At 41.4% G+C, this 16,340-nt stretch overlaps 1 protein-coding gene across 1 annotated transcript in view; it reads left to right on the forward strand.

The window, feature by feature from the left end:
* ppp1cc (protein phosphatase 1, catalytic subunit, gamma isozyme) overlaps positions 1 to 12,223 on the forward strand; it is a 45,530-nt gene extending 33,307 nt beyond the window's left edge. The window contains exons 6-7 of the mRNA XM_056266685.1: positions 9,737 to 9,871; positions 11,891 to 12,223. Coding sequence (XP_056122660.1) covers positions 9,737 to 9,871; positions 11,891 to 11,980 — 225 coding nt within the window. The 3' untranslated portion in view covers positions 11,981 to 12,223. The remainder of the gene's footprint in view (positions 1 to 9,736; positions 9,872 to 11,890) is intronic.
* The last annotated feature ends 4,117 nt before the right edge of the window (positions 12,224 to 16,340 follow it).

Raw genomic sequence — 16,340 nt, forward strand, 5'->3', positions numbered from 1 at the left:
TTGTAAAAAGCGCTATATAAATAAATGTGACTTGACTTGCTTTAGATGAAGGATTCAGACCTTCGAGAGGGTTTTATCTAGTGGTCGACTGATATAAATCGGGTGATATTTGGCATTTCTGAAATATAGGCATCGGCCGATTCGTTTTCCTGATTGGCCGATGTGTCTGAAGCGGGACTTTTATTTTGACGCGCTCCGGACTTTTACGTTGACGGGCGTCGCTGAGAACGGATCACACAGCCTCACACATTCTCCGTCTTCACTAGTTTACGGTCTCGGTCAGACATAGCGAATACTTTGTTAGACAGAACTGGTAAACAAAGAAAGTGTACGGTATGCGAAAAGTAAAGCGTTTGCTTTTATATTATTTGTAACCGAAAAGGCAAACATTTAGGCTACTTTATCATTTACCGTCAACATTCAGCAAATGTGCATCTACATCATTTAATGTGTGCGTTACCTTGTCTTTATTTGAAAAAAAATATGATTAACTGCGCTCGAAATTACCGGATTACTGAGTGCCGTCACAGTGTTTACTTCCTTTTTATTCACATATTCATATATTTTTAAATAATTACTTTTTGTGAAAAATTCAGTAATAGGATTTCAGACTCAAGAAGTTGCCATCTAAACTATAAGCATGTTTATTATAAGGATTTGTTTTCTAATTTATTTCTAAAGTGTGTATATATATATATATATATATATATATATATATATATATATATATATATATATATATATATATATATATATATATAAATATAAAAATATCGGCTTTATATTGGCCATCGGCCGCCCTGCTCTCTAAGATATCGGCATCGGCCATAAAAAAAAACCAATATCGGTCGACCATCAGTTTTATCAGCTGACAGTAATAGTATTTCAGTAATTCAAATTAAAAGGTGAAACTAATATATTTAATAGATAAAACTATATACATATGCATGATTATACTGTTCAGAGGGCTGACATTTCTGTATTTAAAATCCTTTTTCTTTATTGATTTCATGTAATATTCAAATTTTCTGAGATTTTGAATTTGGGGTTTTCATAAAGCTATAAGACATAATCAGCTCTTGCACGATATTCAAATTTTTCGAGTTTCACCTGTAGATAACACTTTGAGAAGCGTCTTGAATTGATCCCCTGACAAACCTTAAAGAGATCAAATAACTAGCCGACTAGTGAATGATTAGCCCATGACCAGTCCCTGTACGTGTCAGCCGGCCTCGTGCTGTGACCCGGGTCTGATGATATGCGGATCGTCTGGTTCTGCTGGGCGAGTCCCTCAGTTTCATGTTACATGAACGTCAAGTTATTGGAAATGTGAAACTGAACCCGGAGCGGATACAGCCGACACCTTGACATTGTTCTGTACTTTCAGAGGACACTGTGTGTGTGTGTGTGTGTGTATGAGTGAGTGTGTGTTCCCTAATCTATATCCACTCATACTGTAATCTAGTGACTCACAGGCGTTCAGCAACACACACACACACACACTTCCAGCACATCTGAAAATAGCATTTAGAGAAACTAATTGTGTGTGGAAAATAAAGTGGTTTTCAGGGTAGAGTTGAGCTCTCCAAAGCTGTATATCACAGTAGTAATTTAATATCATAAAGTAGCTATATTGCTCAAAATTAGGCGCAAAATTAATTTCACTGTAAATAATCACGTGGTCATGACCATATTTATTAGGGGTGTGACGAGACGCTTATCTCACGAGACGAGACTAGACACGAGATTGGGTTCACGAGAACGAGACGAGACGAGATTTTTGCACAATTTTTCAGAAATCCTCAATGACAAAATTCATGGCTGGAAAAATAGTATGCAGGTGCATTTTTCAATGTTTTAACTAATAATCTTCTAATGCATGTCATTTCAGGTCTACTTTATGAGTATGAATTATCAAATGCATTGAAAGAAAACAATATTCAAGCACTGTAAAAGGTTTTTATTGACTGGCTTTTCTCCTGTATAATTTCACATTAGTCTCTTCAGACCTTACTGTACATTTAAGAGCTTTCAGAACTTCTGATTGAGGCTGTGTGTGACCTCCTAACTGAACTCCTTTTAACACACATTTAACAGAGAAATAAAAACCGTATAAATAACAAAAATAAATAACTGTTTTCTCTTAGTCTTATTAAGTGCAAACAATAAGTGCGAGTGCAACCATAATCAAAGTTAGCACACAGACTCTTTATAATTGTTGTGAAATTGCGGTTTTATTTTGCACCGGCAGTTATAGGGTTAATGCGGTGAGTTCGGAAAAGGCCGAGAGAAACGAGGCTGTTTGTCTCTACAGTTGTTCTTGCGTTCCGATTATAAGTTCAGAAACGGAGCCTCCCTTGTCTGTTGTCCTTTGTACGTTACAGTGCTCTCTCAATATTCGCAGTGCCAACAGAGACCAGAGCCGCAAATAAACTGTCCAGAGATGGGTATTGGGAGACGGATTATTTTATGTATGCAGCCTAATTTGTGCGCAATGCACATCAGGGAGCTTGTGTTTTACTTTCACTTACAAATTCGTGACCGCGCGTATAGGGAGCAGCGGTGCTGAGCGCGCATTCTAAATGATAAGACATTTACCAGACGTTTAGTCTGTTGCGCAACGAATCCTCCGCCATCGTCACGCGATCAGTGAACTGTGATTCGTGCTGCACTGATTGCAACGGCAACTCGTGCTGGATGAGCAGAGCAGACTTTTGCATTAGTTTATAATGGTTTTTATTTTTTTATAAAAACAACAAAACGATAGTTTAGGCGAATGTGAGTGTAGCGGTGGAATATTAATGGGGATATCGCGAGACAGCTTTTTCACTCGACGAGAAATCTCGTCATATTTAGTCTCGCGAGATCTCGTGGCACGAGATCTCGTCACACCCCTAATATTTATATAATCCAGTGAATCAAATCCATTTATTATTTTAAACTTGGACTCGAATCAGAAGATCAGATCATATTAAACCGATCATACAGAACCGGATACGAGCCGACACCTTCGACATTGTTCTGTACTTTCAGAGTGTGTGTGTGTGTGTGTGAGAGAGTGAGTGTGTGTTCCCTAAACACTAATCTATATCCACTCATACTGTAATCTAGTGACTCACAGGCGTTCAGCAACACACACACACACACACACACACTCACTCTCACTCACTCACTCACTCACTCACTCACTCACTCACCCACCCACACACACACTTCCAGCACATCTGAAAATGCCATTTAGAGAAACTAATTGTGTGCGGAAAATAAAGTGGTTTTCAGGGTAGAGTTGAGCTAATTTAATATCATAAAGTAGATATATTGCTTAAAATTAGGTCAAAAATGCATTTCACTGTAAATAATCACATGGTGTCCCCAACTGTCTCTGGTCTTCCTCATCTGTCTCTGGTCTTCCTCATCTGTCTCTGGTCTTCCTCATCTGTATCTGGTCTTCCTCATCTGTCTCTGGTCTTCCCCAACTGTCTCTGGTCTTCCTCATCTGTCTCTGGTCTTCCTCATCTGTCTCTGGTCTTCCTCACCTGTCTCTGGTCTTCCTCACCTGTCTCTGGTCTTCCTCATCTGTCTCTGGTCTTCCTCATCTGTCTCTGGTCTTCCTCACCTGTCTCTGGTCTTCCTCATCTGTCTCTGGTCTTCCTCACCTGTCTCTGGTCTTCCTCATCTGTCTCTGGTCTTCCTCACCTGTCTCTGGTCTTCCTCATCTGTCTCTGGTCTTCCTCATCTGTCTCTGGTCTTCCTCATCTGTCTCTGGTCTTCCTCACCTGTCTCTGGTCTTCCTCACCTGTCTCTGGTCTTCCTCACCTGTCTCTGGTCTTCCTCATCTGTCTCTGGTCTTCCTCATCTGTCTCTGGTCTTCCTCACCTGTCTCTGGTCTTCCTCATCTGTCTCTGGTCTTCCTCACCTGTCTCTGGTCTTCCTCATCTGTCTCTGGTCTTCCTCACCTGTCTCTGGTCTTCCTCATCTGTCTCTGGTCTTCCTCATCTGTCTCTGGTCTTCCTCATCTGTCTCTGGTCTTCCTCATCTGTCTCTGGTCTTCCTCATCTGTCTCTGGTCTTCCTCATCTGTCTCTGGTCTTCCCCAACTGTCTCTGGTCTTCCTCATCTGTCTCTGGTCTTCCTCACCTGTCTCTGGTCTTCCTCATCTGTCTCTGGTCTTCCTCATCTGTCTCTGGTCTTCCTCATCTGTCTCTGGTCTTCCTCATCTGTCTCTGGTCTTCCCCAACTGTCTCTGGTCTTCCTCATCTGTCTCTGGTCTTCCTCATCTGTCTCTGGTCTTCCTCATCTGTCTCTGGTCTTCCTCATCTGTCTCTGGTCTTCCCCAACTGTCTCTGGTCTTCCTCACCTGTCTCTGGTCTTCCTCACCTGTCTCTGGTCTTCCTCATCTGTCTCTGGTCTTCCTCATCTGTCTCTGGTCTTCCTCATCTGTCTCTGGTCTTCCTCATCTGTCTCTGGTCTTCCTCAACTGTCTCTGGTCTTCCTCATCTGTCTCTGGTCTTCCTCATCTGTCTCTGGTCTTCCTCATCTGTCTCTGGTCTTCCTCATCTGTCTCTGGTCTTCCCCAACTGTCTCTGGTCTTCCTCATCTGTCTCTGGTCTTCCTCATCTGTCTCTGGTCTTCCTCACCTGTCTCTGGTCTTCCTCACCTGTCTCTGGTCTTCCTCATCTGTCTCTGGTCTTCCTCATCTGTCTCTGGTCTTCCTCACCTGTCTCTGGTCTTCCTCATCTGTCTCTGGTCTTCCTCACCTGTCTCTGGTCTTCCTCATCTGTCTCTGGTCTTCCTCACCTGTCTCTGGTCTTCCTCATCTGTCTCTGGTCTTCCTCATCTGTCTCTGGTCTTCCTCATCTGTCTCTGGTCTTCCTCACCTGTCTCTGGTCTTCCTCACCTGTCTCTGGTCTTCCTCACCTGTCTCTGGTCTTCCTCATCTGTCTCTGGTCTTCCTCATCTGTCTCTGGTCTTCCTCACCTGTCTCTGGTCTTCCTCATCTGTCTCTGGTCTTCCTCACCTGTCTCTGGTCTTCCTCATCTGTCTCTGGTCTTCCTCACCTGTCTCTGGTCTTCCTCATCTGTCTCTGGTCTTCCTCATCTGTCTCTGGTCTTCCTCATCTGTCTCTGGTCTTCCTCATCTGTCTCTGGTCTTCCTCATCTGTCTCTGGTCTTCCTCATCTGTCTCTGGTCTTCCTCATCTGTCTCTGGTCTTCCTCACCTGTCTCTGGTCTTCCTCATCTGTCTCTGGTCTTCCTCACCTGTCTCTGGTCTTCCTCATCTGTCTCTGGTCTTCCTCATCTGTCTCTGGTCTTCCTCATCTGTCTCTGGTCTTCCTCATCTGTCTCTGGTCTTCCTCATCTGTCTCTGGTCTTCCTCATCTGTCTCTGGTCTTCCTCATCTGTCTCTGGTCTTCCTCATCTGTCTCTGGTCTTCCTCATCTGTCTCTGGTCTTCCTCATCTGTCTCTGGTCTTCCTCATCTGTCTCTGGTCTTCCTCATCTGTCTCTGGTCTTCCTCATCTGTCTCTGGTCTTCCTCATCTGTCTCTGGTCTTCCTCATCTGTCTCTGGTCTTCCTCACCTGTCTCTGGTCTTCCTCACCTGTCTCTGGTCTTCCTCACCTGTCTCTGGTCTTCCTCACCTGTCTCTGGTCTTCCTCACCTGTCTCTGGTCTTCCTCACCTGTCTCTGGTCTTCCTCATCTGTCTCTGGTCTTCCTCATCTGTCTCTGGTCTTCCTCATCTGTCTCTGGTCTTCCTCATCTGTCTGTGGTCTTCCTCATCTGTCTCTGGTCTTCCTCATCTGTCTCTGGTCTTCCTCACCTGTCTCTGGTCTTCCTCATCTGTCTCTGGTCTTCCTCATCTGTCTCTGGTCTTCCTCATCTGTCTCTGGTCTTCCTCACCTGTCTCTGGTCTTCCTCATCTGTCTCTGGTCTTCCTCACCTGTCTCTGGTCTTCCTCATCTGTCTCTGGTCTTCCTCACCTGTCTCTGGTCTTCCTCATCTGTCTCTGGTCTTCCTCATCTGTCTCTGGTCTTCCTCATCTGTCTCTGGTCTTCCTCATCTGTCTCTGGTCTTCCTCACCTGTCTCTGGTCTTCCTCACCTGTCTCTGGTCTTCCTCACCTGTCTCTGGTCTTCCTCATCTGTCTCTGGTCTTCCTCATCTGTCTCTGGTCTTCCTCATCTGTCTCTGGTCTTCCTCATCTGTCTCTGGTCTTCCTCACCTGTCTCTGGTCTTCCTCACCTGTCTCTGGTCTTCCTCACCTGTCTCTGGTCTTCCTCATCTGTCTCTGGTCTTCCTCATCTGTCTCTGGTCTTCCTCATCTGTCTCTGGTCTTCCTCACCTGTCTCTGGTCTTCCTCACCTGTCTCTGGTCTTCCTCACCTGTCTCTGGTCTTCCTCACCTGTCTCTGGTCTTCCTCATCTGTCTCTGGTCTTCCTCACCTGTCTCTGGTCTTCCTCATCTGTCTCTGGTCTTCCTCACCTGTCTCTGGTCTTCCTCATCTGTCTCTGGTCTTCCTCACCTGTCTCTGGTCTTCCTCACCTGTCTCTGGTCTTCCTCATCTGTCTCTGGTCTTCCTCATCTGTCTCTGGTCTTCCTCATCTGTCTCTGGTCTTCCTCATCTGTCTCTGGTCTTCCTCATCTGTCTCTGGTCTTCCTCATCTGTCTCTGGTCTTCCTCACCTGTCTCTGGTCTTCCTCACCTGTCTCTGGTCTTCCTCACCTGTCTCTGGTCTTCCTCATCTGTCTCTGGTCTTCCTCACCTGTCTCTGGTCTTCCTCACCTGTCTCTGGTCTTCCTCACCTGTCTCTGGTCTTCCTCATCTGTCTCTGGTCTTCCTCATCTGTCTCTGGTCTTCCTCATCTGTCTCTGGTCTTCCTCATCTGTCTCTGGTCTTCCTCATCTGTCTCTGGTCTTCCTCATCTGTCTCTGGTCTTCCTCACCTGTCTCTGGTCTTCCTCACCTGTCTCTGGTCTTCCTCACCTGTCTCTGGTCTTCCTCATCTGTCTCTGGTCTTCCTCATCTGTCTCTGGTCTTCCTCACCTGTCTCTGGTCTTCCTCATCTGTCTCTGGTCTTCCTCATCTGTCTCTGGTCTTCCTCACCTGTCTCTGGTCTTCCTCATCTGTCTCTGGTCTTCCTCATCTGTCTCTGGTCTTCCTCATCTGTCTCTGGTCTTCCTCACCTGTCTCTGGTCTTCCTCATCTGTCTCTGGTCTTCCTCATCTGTCTCTGGTCTTCCTCACCTGTCTCTGGTCTTCCTCATCTGTCTCTGGTCTTCCTCATCTGTCTCTGGTCTTCCTCATCTGTCTCTGGTCTTCCTCATCTGTCTCTGGTCTTCCTCATCTGTCTCTGGTCTTCCTCACCTGTCTCTGGTCTTCCTCACCTGTCTCTGGTCTTCCTCACCTGTCTCTGGTCTTCCTCATCTGTCTCTGGTCTTCCTCATCTGTCTCTGGTCTTCCTCATCTGTCTCTGGTCTTCCTCATCTGTCTCTGGTCTTCCTCATCTGTCTCTGGTCTTCCTCACCTGTCTCTGGTCTTCCTCACCTGTCTCTGGTCTTCCTCACCTGTCTCTGGTCTTCCTCATCTGTCTCTGGTCTTCCTCATCTGTCTCTGGTCTTCCTCATCTGTCTCTGGTCTTCCTCATCTGTCTCTGGTCTTCCTCATCTGTCTCTGGTCTTCCTCATCTGTCTCTGGTCTTCCTCATCTGTCTCTGGTCTTCCTCATCTGTCTCTGGTCTTCCTCATCTGTCTCTGGTCTTCCTCACCTGTCTCTGGTCTTCCTCATCTGTCTCTGGTCTTCCTCATCTGTCTCTGGTCTTCCTCACCTGTCTCTGGTCTTCCTCATCTGTCTCTGGTCTTCCTCACCTGTCTCTGGTCTTCCTCATCTGTCTCTGGTCTTCCTCACCTGTCTCTGGTCTTCCTCATCTGTCTCTGGTCTTCCTCATCTGTCTCTGGTCTTCCTCATCTGTCTCTGGTCTTCCTCATCTGTCTCTGGTCTTCCTCATCTGTCTCTGGTCTTCCTCATCTGTCTCTGGTCTTCCTCATCTGTCTCTGGTCTTCCTCATCTGTCTCTGGTCTTCCTCACCTGTCTCTGGTCTTCCTCACCTGTCTCTGGTCTTCCTCACCTGTCTCTGGTCTTCCTCATCTGTCTCTGGTCTTCCTCATCTGTCTCTGGTCTTCCTCACCTGTCTCTGGTCTTCCTCATCTGTCTCTGGTCTTCCTCATCTGTCTCTGGTCTTCCTCACCTGTCTCTGGTCTTCCTCATCTGTCTCTGGTCTTCCTCATCTGTCTCTGGTCTTCCTCATCTGTCTCTGGTCTTCCTCACCTGTCTCTGGTCTTCCTCATCTGTCTCTGGTCTTCCTCATCTGTCTCTGGTCTTCCTCACCTGTCTCTGGTCTTCCTCATCTGTCTCTGGTCTTCCTCATCTGTCTCTGGTCTTCCTCATCTGTCTCTGGTCTTCCTCATCTGTCTCTGGTCTTCCTCATCTGTCTCTGGTCTTCCTCACCTGTCTCTGGTCTTCCTCACCTGTCTCTGGTCTTCCTCACCTGTCTCTGGTCTTCCTCATCTGTCTCTGGTCTTCCTCATCTGTCTCTGGTCTTCCTCATCTGTCTCTGGTCTTCCTCATCTGTCTCTGGTCTTCCTCATCTGTCTCTGGTCTTCCTCACCTGTCTCTGGTCTTCCTCACCTGTCTCTGGTCTTCCTCACCTGTCTCTGGTCTTCCTCATCTGTCTCTGGTCTTCCTCATCTGTCTCTGGTCTTCCTCATCTGTCTCTGGTCTTCCTCATCTGTCTCTGGTCTTCCTCATCTGTCTCTGGTCTTCCTCATCTGTCTCTGGTCTTCCTCATCTGTCTCTGGTCTTCCTCATCTGTCTCTGGTCTTCCTCATCTGTCTCTGGTCTTCCTCACCTGTCTCTGGTCTTCCTCATCTGTCTCTGGTCTTCCTCATCTGTCTCTGGTCTTCCTCACCTGTCTCTGGTCTTCCTCATCTGTCTCTGGTCTTCCTCACCTGTCTCTGGTCTTCCTCATCTGTCTCTGGTCTTCCTCACCTGTCTCTGGTCTTCCTCACCTGTCTCTGGTCTTCCTCACCTGTCTCTGGTCTTCCTCATCTGTCTCTGGTCTTCCTCATCTGTCTCTGGTCTTCCTCATCTGTCTCTGGTCTTCCTCATCTGTCTCTGGTCTTCCTCATCTGTCTCTGGTCTTCCTCACCTGTCTCTGGTCTTCCTCACCTGTCTCTGGTCTTCCTCACCTGTCTCTGGTCTTCCTCATCTGTCTCTGGTCTTCCTCATCTGTCTCTGGTCTTCCTCATCTGTCTCTGGTCTTCCTCATCTGTCTCTGGTCTTCCTCATCTGTCTCTGGTCTTCCTCATCTGTCTCTGGTCTTCCTCATCTGTCTCTGGTCTTCCTCATCTGTCTCTGGTCTTCCTCATCTGTCTCTGGTCTTCCTCACCTGTCTCTGGTCTTCCTCATCTGTCTCTGGTCTTCCTCATCTGTCTCTGGTCTTCCTCACCTGTCTCTGGTCTTCCTCATCTGTCTCTGGTCTTCCTCACCTGTCTCTGGTCTTCCTCATCTGTCTCTGGTCTTCCTCACCTGTCTCTGGTCTTCCTCATCTGTCTCTGGTCTTCCTCATCTGTCTCTGGTCTTCCTCATCTGTCTCTGGTCTTCCTCATCTGTCTCTGGTCTTCCTCATCTGTCTCTGGTCTTCCTCATCTGTCTCTGGTCTTCCTCATCTGTCTCTGGTCTTCCTCAGGTGGTGGAGGACGGCTACGAGTTCTTCGCCAAGCGTCAGCTGGTCACTCTGTTCTCTGCGCCCAACTACTGTGGAGAGTTCGACAACGCCGGAGCCATGATGAGCGTAGACGAGACACTCATGTGTTCCTTTCAGGTGCGCACCATCATGCTTCTCACACACTCCTTAAAATCAGCTGGTTACACTTTACAATATGGTTCATTAGTTAACTACCTTAACATGAGCTAAGAATGAACAATGCTTCTTTAAAAGATCATGTTTCTGCTCTCTGATGCACTCGTTAAACACATCTAATGATTTAACCTTGCTGTACTTGATATTAAATGCAGTTTAACAACATGTAATATTTTGCATACCATTTTTATGAAATCATACTATTTGTGAGAATATTTTGGGTTGCACTTTATTTTAAGGTGTCAGTGTTACAGTGTATTTATATACACTCAAGTACTGTGTAATATTAAAGAACTACATGTACTTACTATAGAGCTAGGGTTTGCTTTAGGGTTAGTTGCATGTAATTATGCATAATTATTACTATAGTAAATACACTGTAAAATAAAGTGTTACCATATTTTTATTTAAATACTCATTTTGAGTAGAAACATTTAAATCACAATTTGCATTTGCATGATATTTAGTGTGGTTCCTGATGAAAACAGTTTTAAAAATTAATTGAATACACTACAAAATATTTTAAAACAAATGACAAAAGTTGATGGCAATGTAATTTAAATCATGTTTTTATTTTAAACTACGTGTACAGATTTAATTATAATGACTGATGTACATGAATCATGTCTTTGGTTCACTGCAGTTTTAAGCAGGAAATACTCAGCAATGCTGTCGACTTATGAACTTACACATGTGTGTCTTAAAGCAGATTAAACACACCACATACACACATAAACAACATGAAACGCTGGATTTACACCGCAGGGGGACTTTAAGACTAGTTAATGCACTGTGAACTAATATGAACAGTTGTATTTTAATTAACATTTACCAAAGATTCATAAATTGTTAGTTAATGCATTAAGATTAGAAATGAGACCTTATTGTAAAGTTTTACCAATTAACTTGCAAGTCCTTGAAAACAGCCATATTTAAGAAGAGGTGCTTCAAAAGTGCTTGAATTATTGAAATACAATATATATGTATGAAATTAGTTCTTAATGTTATCGCAATTAGTTCTTTTCACGCAAAATTAACGTTGTAGCTTGTCTGAGATATATCATAAACTTAATATCATGCTCATAGCTCTATAAGTATATAATACAACTTTTATTCTTCAGGTCAATCATATATTCATGGGATTTTGAATAAGGAAATCGATATCTTTGTCATATTATCCTTTCAGTGGTTAAAGTGATTCCCCATGCCTGACAGCGCTCGTCAATGGATTGATCTCTGTGAAGTCGAACATCAAATACCATATATATATATATTGTATATGTGGGAGGAAAAAACTAATACAATAATAGAGATATTGTTTGATAAGTGCTGATTATATTAATTGAAATCCAAAAAAGTAGTGCATAAAGTCCTGGAAATTCATTTTACAGAATCTGTACAAACGTAGTCATTTACACTCACTTTATCTGATATCACACCACTACCATTTAAAAATAAAACTAGCAACACTTTAAAATAAGATCTAATTTGTTAACATGAACTAGCAATAAACAGTTCTACTACACAGTTTATTCATCTTAGTTAATGTTTACTTTAAAATACACCGCTAAAATCAGCTTTTTTCTGTTAACATGAGTTAATGCACTGTGAACTAACATGAACAGTGAATTGTATTTTTATTAACTAACATTAACAAAGATTCATGATTTGTTAGTTAATGCATTGAGTAAAGAAATGACAAGCGTTTCCAAAGAACTAGTGATGAACGTAAAAGAAATGCTGAGCGCTTACAGTCCATATATATATATACACACCAAAAACATGTAATTTGAGTAAAAAACAAATAAGAAAATAAAGATATTGTTTGATAAGTGCTGATTGTATTCATTGAAATCCTAAAAAGTAGTGCTTGAAAAGTCCTTAAATTTCATTTGACAGAATCTGTACAAACGCTGTCATTTACATGCACTTTATTTGTGTTTTTGCTGTCTATTGTAATGTTGATTTCCTATCCTGCAGATTCTGAAGCCAGCAGAGAAGAAGAAGCCAAACTCCAGCCGCCCCGTGACTCCACCCAGGAACATGGTCGCCAAACAACCCAAGAAATGAGGGTCATGTGACCCGTTTGGACTCTCAGTCTTCTCGTGTCACGGATCCGAAGGCTGAACTTCACTTTAATTCTTTTCCTTGTGTTTTTCTCCGTCCTGAGCGGCTTCTCTGACACCAGAAAGCAGCGTTTAGTTTGATTTGACTGTTTTTTTTTTAGTTGTTCTTGGAGGCTTTTATATGGTATATCTCAGTTTGACACAAGCTCCACCCATTGTGTGTGTGTGTGTGTGTAAAGGAGCTGATGATTCGATTTGCTCGTTCAAACCACTGTGAACAAATGAGATATTTCCACTCGCTCTGTTTTTACGCACCTGCAGCTTCTCTGCGCTTTTGTATTATTATTTTTGTCTTGTGACCGTGCCATGAGGTTTGATTATTCAGTCCGATTTTAAAAATGCTTTATGATTTTGACATTTTATATTCTCATGATTTAAAGAAGAGCGCATGATTTGTGTTGAGTGTGTTCATCACGTAACATTTACACTACCAGTTAAACATTTGGGTTTCGGGAAGATTTGTAATGTTTTTAAAAGAGTCTCTTCTGCTCACCAAGACTGCTTTTATTTGATTAAAATACACAAAAAACGGTGAAATATTATTCTAATGAATAATAACCGTTTTCTATGTGAATATACAGTAAAGTGCAATTTATTCCTGTGTATTTCCAGCATCATTACTCCAGTCTTCAGTGTCACATGATCCTTCAGAAATCACTCTAATATGAGGATCTGATGCTCAAGAAACATTTATGATTATTATCAGTGTTGAACACAGTTATGCACATTTTTTTTCAGGATTCTTTGATGAATAGAAAGTTCAAAAGAACAGCATTTATCTGAAATATAATCTTTTGCAACATTAAACACTACCGTTCAAACGTTTGTGGTCAGTAAGAATTGAAATCAATGCTTTTATTTATTAATTATTTATTAATTAAATTGTTCAAAAAGTGACAGAAAGCTTTTGTAACATTATAAATGTCTTTACCCTTTCAGATAAATGCTGTTCTTTTGAACTTTCTATTCATCAAAGAATCCTGAAAATTGTACACAACTGTTTTCAACACTGATAATAATCATAAATGTTTCTTGAGCATCAGATCCTCATATTAGAGTGATTTCTGAAGGATCATGTGACACTGAAGACTGGAGTAATGATGCTGAAAATACACAGGAATAAATTACACTTTACTGTATATTCACATAGGAAACTGTTATTGTTCATTATAATAATATTTCACAGTTTTTTGTGTATTTTGGATCAGATAAACGCAGCCTTGGTGAGCAGAAGAGACTCTTTTCAACTTTGGACTGGTAGTGTATCTCAGTTTGTTCTTGTTGACGAGATGCCTCGTCGTCCTCCTCTTCATCACGTGTGTATCTCTCGCTCTCTCAGACGGACTCTTGTGTTGCATGTGTGTGTGGGACTCGAGGCCTTCAGCATGTCTCCAGAGTACAGTAGCTCCTCATATCAGGTAAATCACGTCAGGAAAACTTTCTACAGTGTTTCAGATCGACACAAGCTCACTGTAAATATACAGGAAGTGTTTTGTTCAGTCTTGGCAATAATTCACAGTTTTCCACACTATAAATAATTGTTATACTTGCGAAATAAATTGAAGGGAGAAGGAAACACCATTGCGTTGTTTGTGTTCACTTTTTAATGAAAGTTTCTGGAACCAGGTTCACTAAATATAAGACTCTTAACTTTTGTTTTCTTATTTCCCCACTATGTAACGTCTAGCGGTTTAAAAACAACTGTGTGTATCGGTACCCGGAAGAACATGGTTTTGGTTAATAATGTATTAGTAAATGCAGAAATGAATGAAGATTAATAAACGCTATATTAATATTGTTTATTAGTAGTTCATGTTAACAAACAAAACTGTTGTGTTACCAAGCGTAAGACAAATTTTGAAGGAAAAATAAAAATAGTGATGCGCGATATATCGGTATCGGCCGATATCGGTTCATTTTTAATGTTATCGGCCTGATATTAAAATGTGTCTGATATATTAAAGCCGATAAATAATGTATTATATCCTTCAGCTGAGGCGCTTCAGATGCGCACTGTTCAACATGATGATTATGAATTGCTTGAAATATGATTGGAATCACTTCAAAAAAGGAAAATACAGTTCAGTGCAACATGTGCAGCGCAAGCCTGTCATATCGGCTACATAACATTATCATGAGAACATTATAATTGTGTGTTTGGGATGTGGATTTTAATGGGGAGACTTTTGTTTTTGTAATCAGGCTCTCAAAAATTATATAAAAATTTGGATTTAGATTATCGGTTATCGGCTTTCAAATATAAAGAGTTATCGGTCTCAGACAAAATGTTCATATCGGCTACATAACATTATCATGAGAACATCATAATTGTGTGTTTGGGACGTGGATTTTAATGGTGAGACTTTTGTTTTTGTAATCAGGCTCTCAAAAATGATATAAAAACTTGGATTTAGATTTATCGGCCGATATATCGGTTATCGGCTTTCAAATATCTGAAATTATCGGTATCGGCCAAAATTTTCATATCGGTGCATCCTTAATTTTTCAGAACATAAAATGAATCTGGTCTTGAATCCCTACAGGTTAGATGTTTAATGAATTTAATGGTTGTTTCATTAAACATGACAACAGAGCACTGACTATATTTGCATATTACTTATGCATATATTGCATAACATGTGATACTTTTTTTCAGGATTCTTTGTATTAAAAGTTAATGAACTGCATTTGGTTAAAATAGAAATTTTTGTAGCGATTTACAAAACGCTTCGATAGTTTGGGGTGAGTCATTTTTTCTTTTTCTTTTTTAAATACTTTTATTCCGCATGAATGATAAAAAAATATTATTGTAAAGATTTATATTAGAAAAATTGTGCATTTTGAATAAATGCGGTTCTTTTTTTAAACTCTATTCATCAAAGAATCCTAAAAAACAAGTACCATGTTATAAAAAAAAAGAAGCTGCACCACTGTCATTACAACAGAGACAAATCAGCCCTTAAAACAGACTTTCCGATCTATAAATGAACATGCATCCCAGAACATTGTGTGAATGATTTACTGTCTTGTCTTTTGGTACTATTATTATTTATTTATTTACTTTTTGGATACAATGTATTTTATGATAGGACCAATGGTCAATATAACCTCACCTATACCATGTTTGGTCTCTATAAATTGGTACTTAGAAGATAGAAATCAGAGGCGATTTCTTTAAGACTGCAAGGGATGCTCGGCTTCCCCTATAATGTCAAAAAATGAATTGTCAAATATGTACTATTGTGTTAACATTTTATTGACTAAAAAATGCGTCAGAACACGTTCATCTCGAAGACGTGTTCGTTCAGAATCATATTTACTTATAGCAGGACTCGATTTCTCAAGTGTGGTCAAAAGACGAACTGCTGGAACATATTTCTTGATATTTGCGTGGCGAAATTGCCAATTTTCATTTATACATTTCACTCAATTATACACCACATTCCTTGTTTGAGTGAGCGAGTTTAATATATATATTATTTAGATCGTTCATTCATACAGTAGGCTAGGCTAGCGTCGCAGGGGTGAAACTGCACATGATGGCCGACACTGCTAATATTGTCGACCTGATTTAGTCTTCCTCACGAGGAAAAACTCAACAACTAAGACTGATTTAGTGCAAAAGATTGGGAAAAATAACAGGTCTCCTGGTGTGACAGTTATCTGGCTGTGTTATGTCCCATACTATTCAAAATGAGTTGATCTCTGTAATATATTTTTCTCAGTTGAATAGTTTAACTGCAGAAATGCACCTGGAATAATAGAATAGAATAAAGTTTAAATCTTTAAACAAATGCAGGGAATAAAGGGACCATTTACATGAAGTGTTGCATTATTTCTTTATTATATAAACAAATACATTCTGTATTAAAATAAAACAAAACGATTGCAAAGATTTGATTCATAAACAGATCTGTGCAAATAAAGTACAATTCACAAACCCCTTTATAGTTTCTCCAGCCAGGTTATGAATATACTTTTCATAAAAGGAAGGTCAAGCATCTTAATCATCTCTTATAATCGTTCCCACATCCTTCTATTTATGCCTTTATTTACGGATGCGGAGTAAAACATTTGCTCGTCCAGCATGAATATGAATTATGGATTATTGTATTAAATGCACGTTCACATCTTTCTATGGGCTGATCGATCGGCCCAACAACAGAATGCATTGAATATTTCACCAAATGTCAAGCACAAAGTCAGTGTCATTAGTGATGCATATGAATGATAACCGTTTATGCATAATAAGCATGGAGGTTAAAGGTCGTGACCTCAACACCGGATCGCTCAAGCGTGTAAAC

This window comes from Rhinichthys klamathensis, unplaced genomic scaffold, assembly GCF_029890125.1.
Source record: "Rhinichthys klamathensis goyatoka isolate OS25496 unplaced genomic scaffold, OSU_Roscu_1.1 h1tg000252l_1, whole genome shotgun sequence".
Taxonomy (NCBI): domain Eukaryota; kingdom Metazoa; phylum Chordata; class Actinopteri; order Cypriniformes; family Leuciscidae; genus Rhinichthys; species Rhinichthys klamathensis.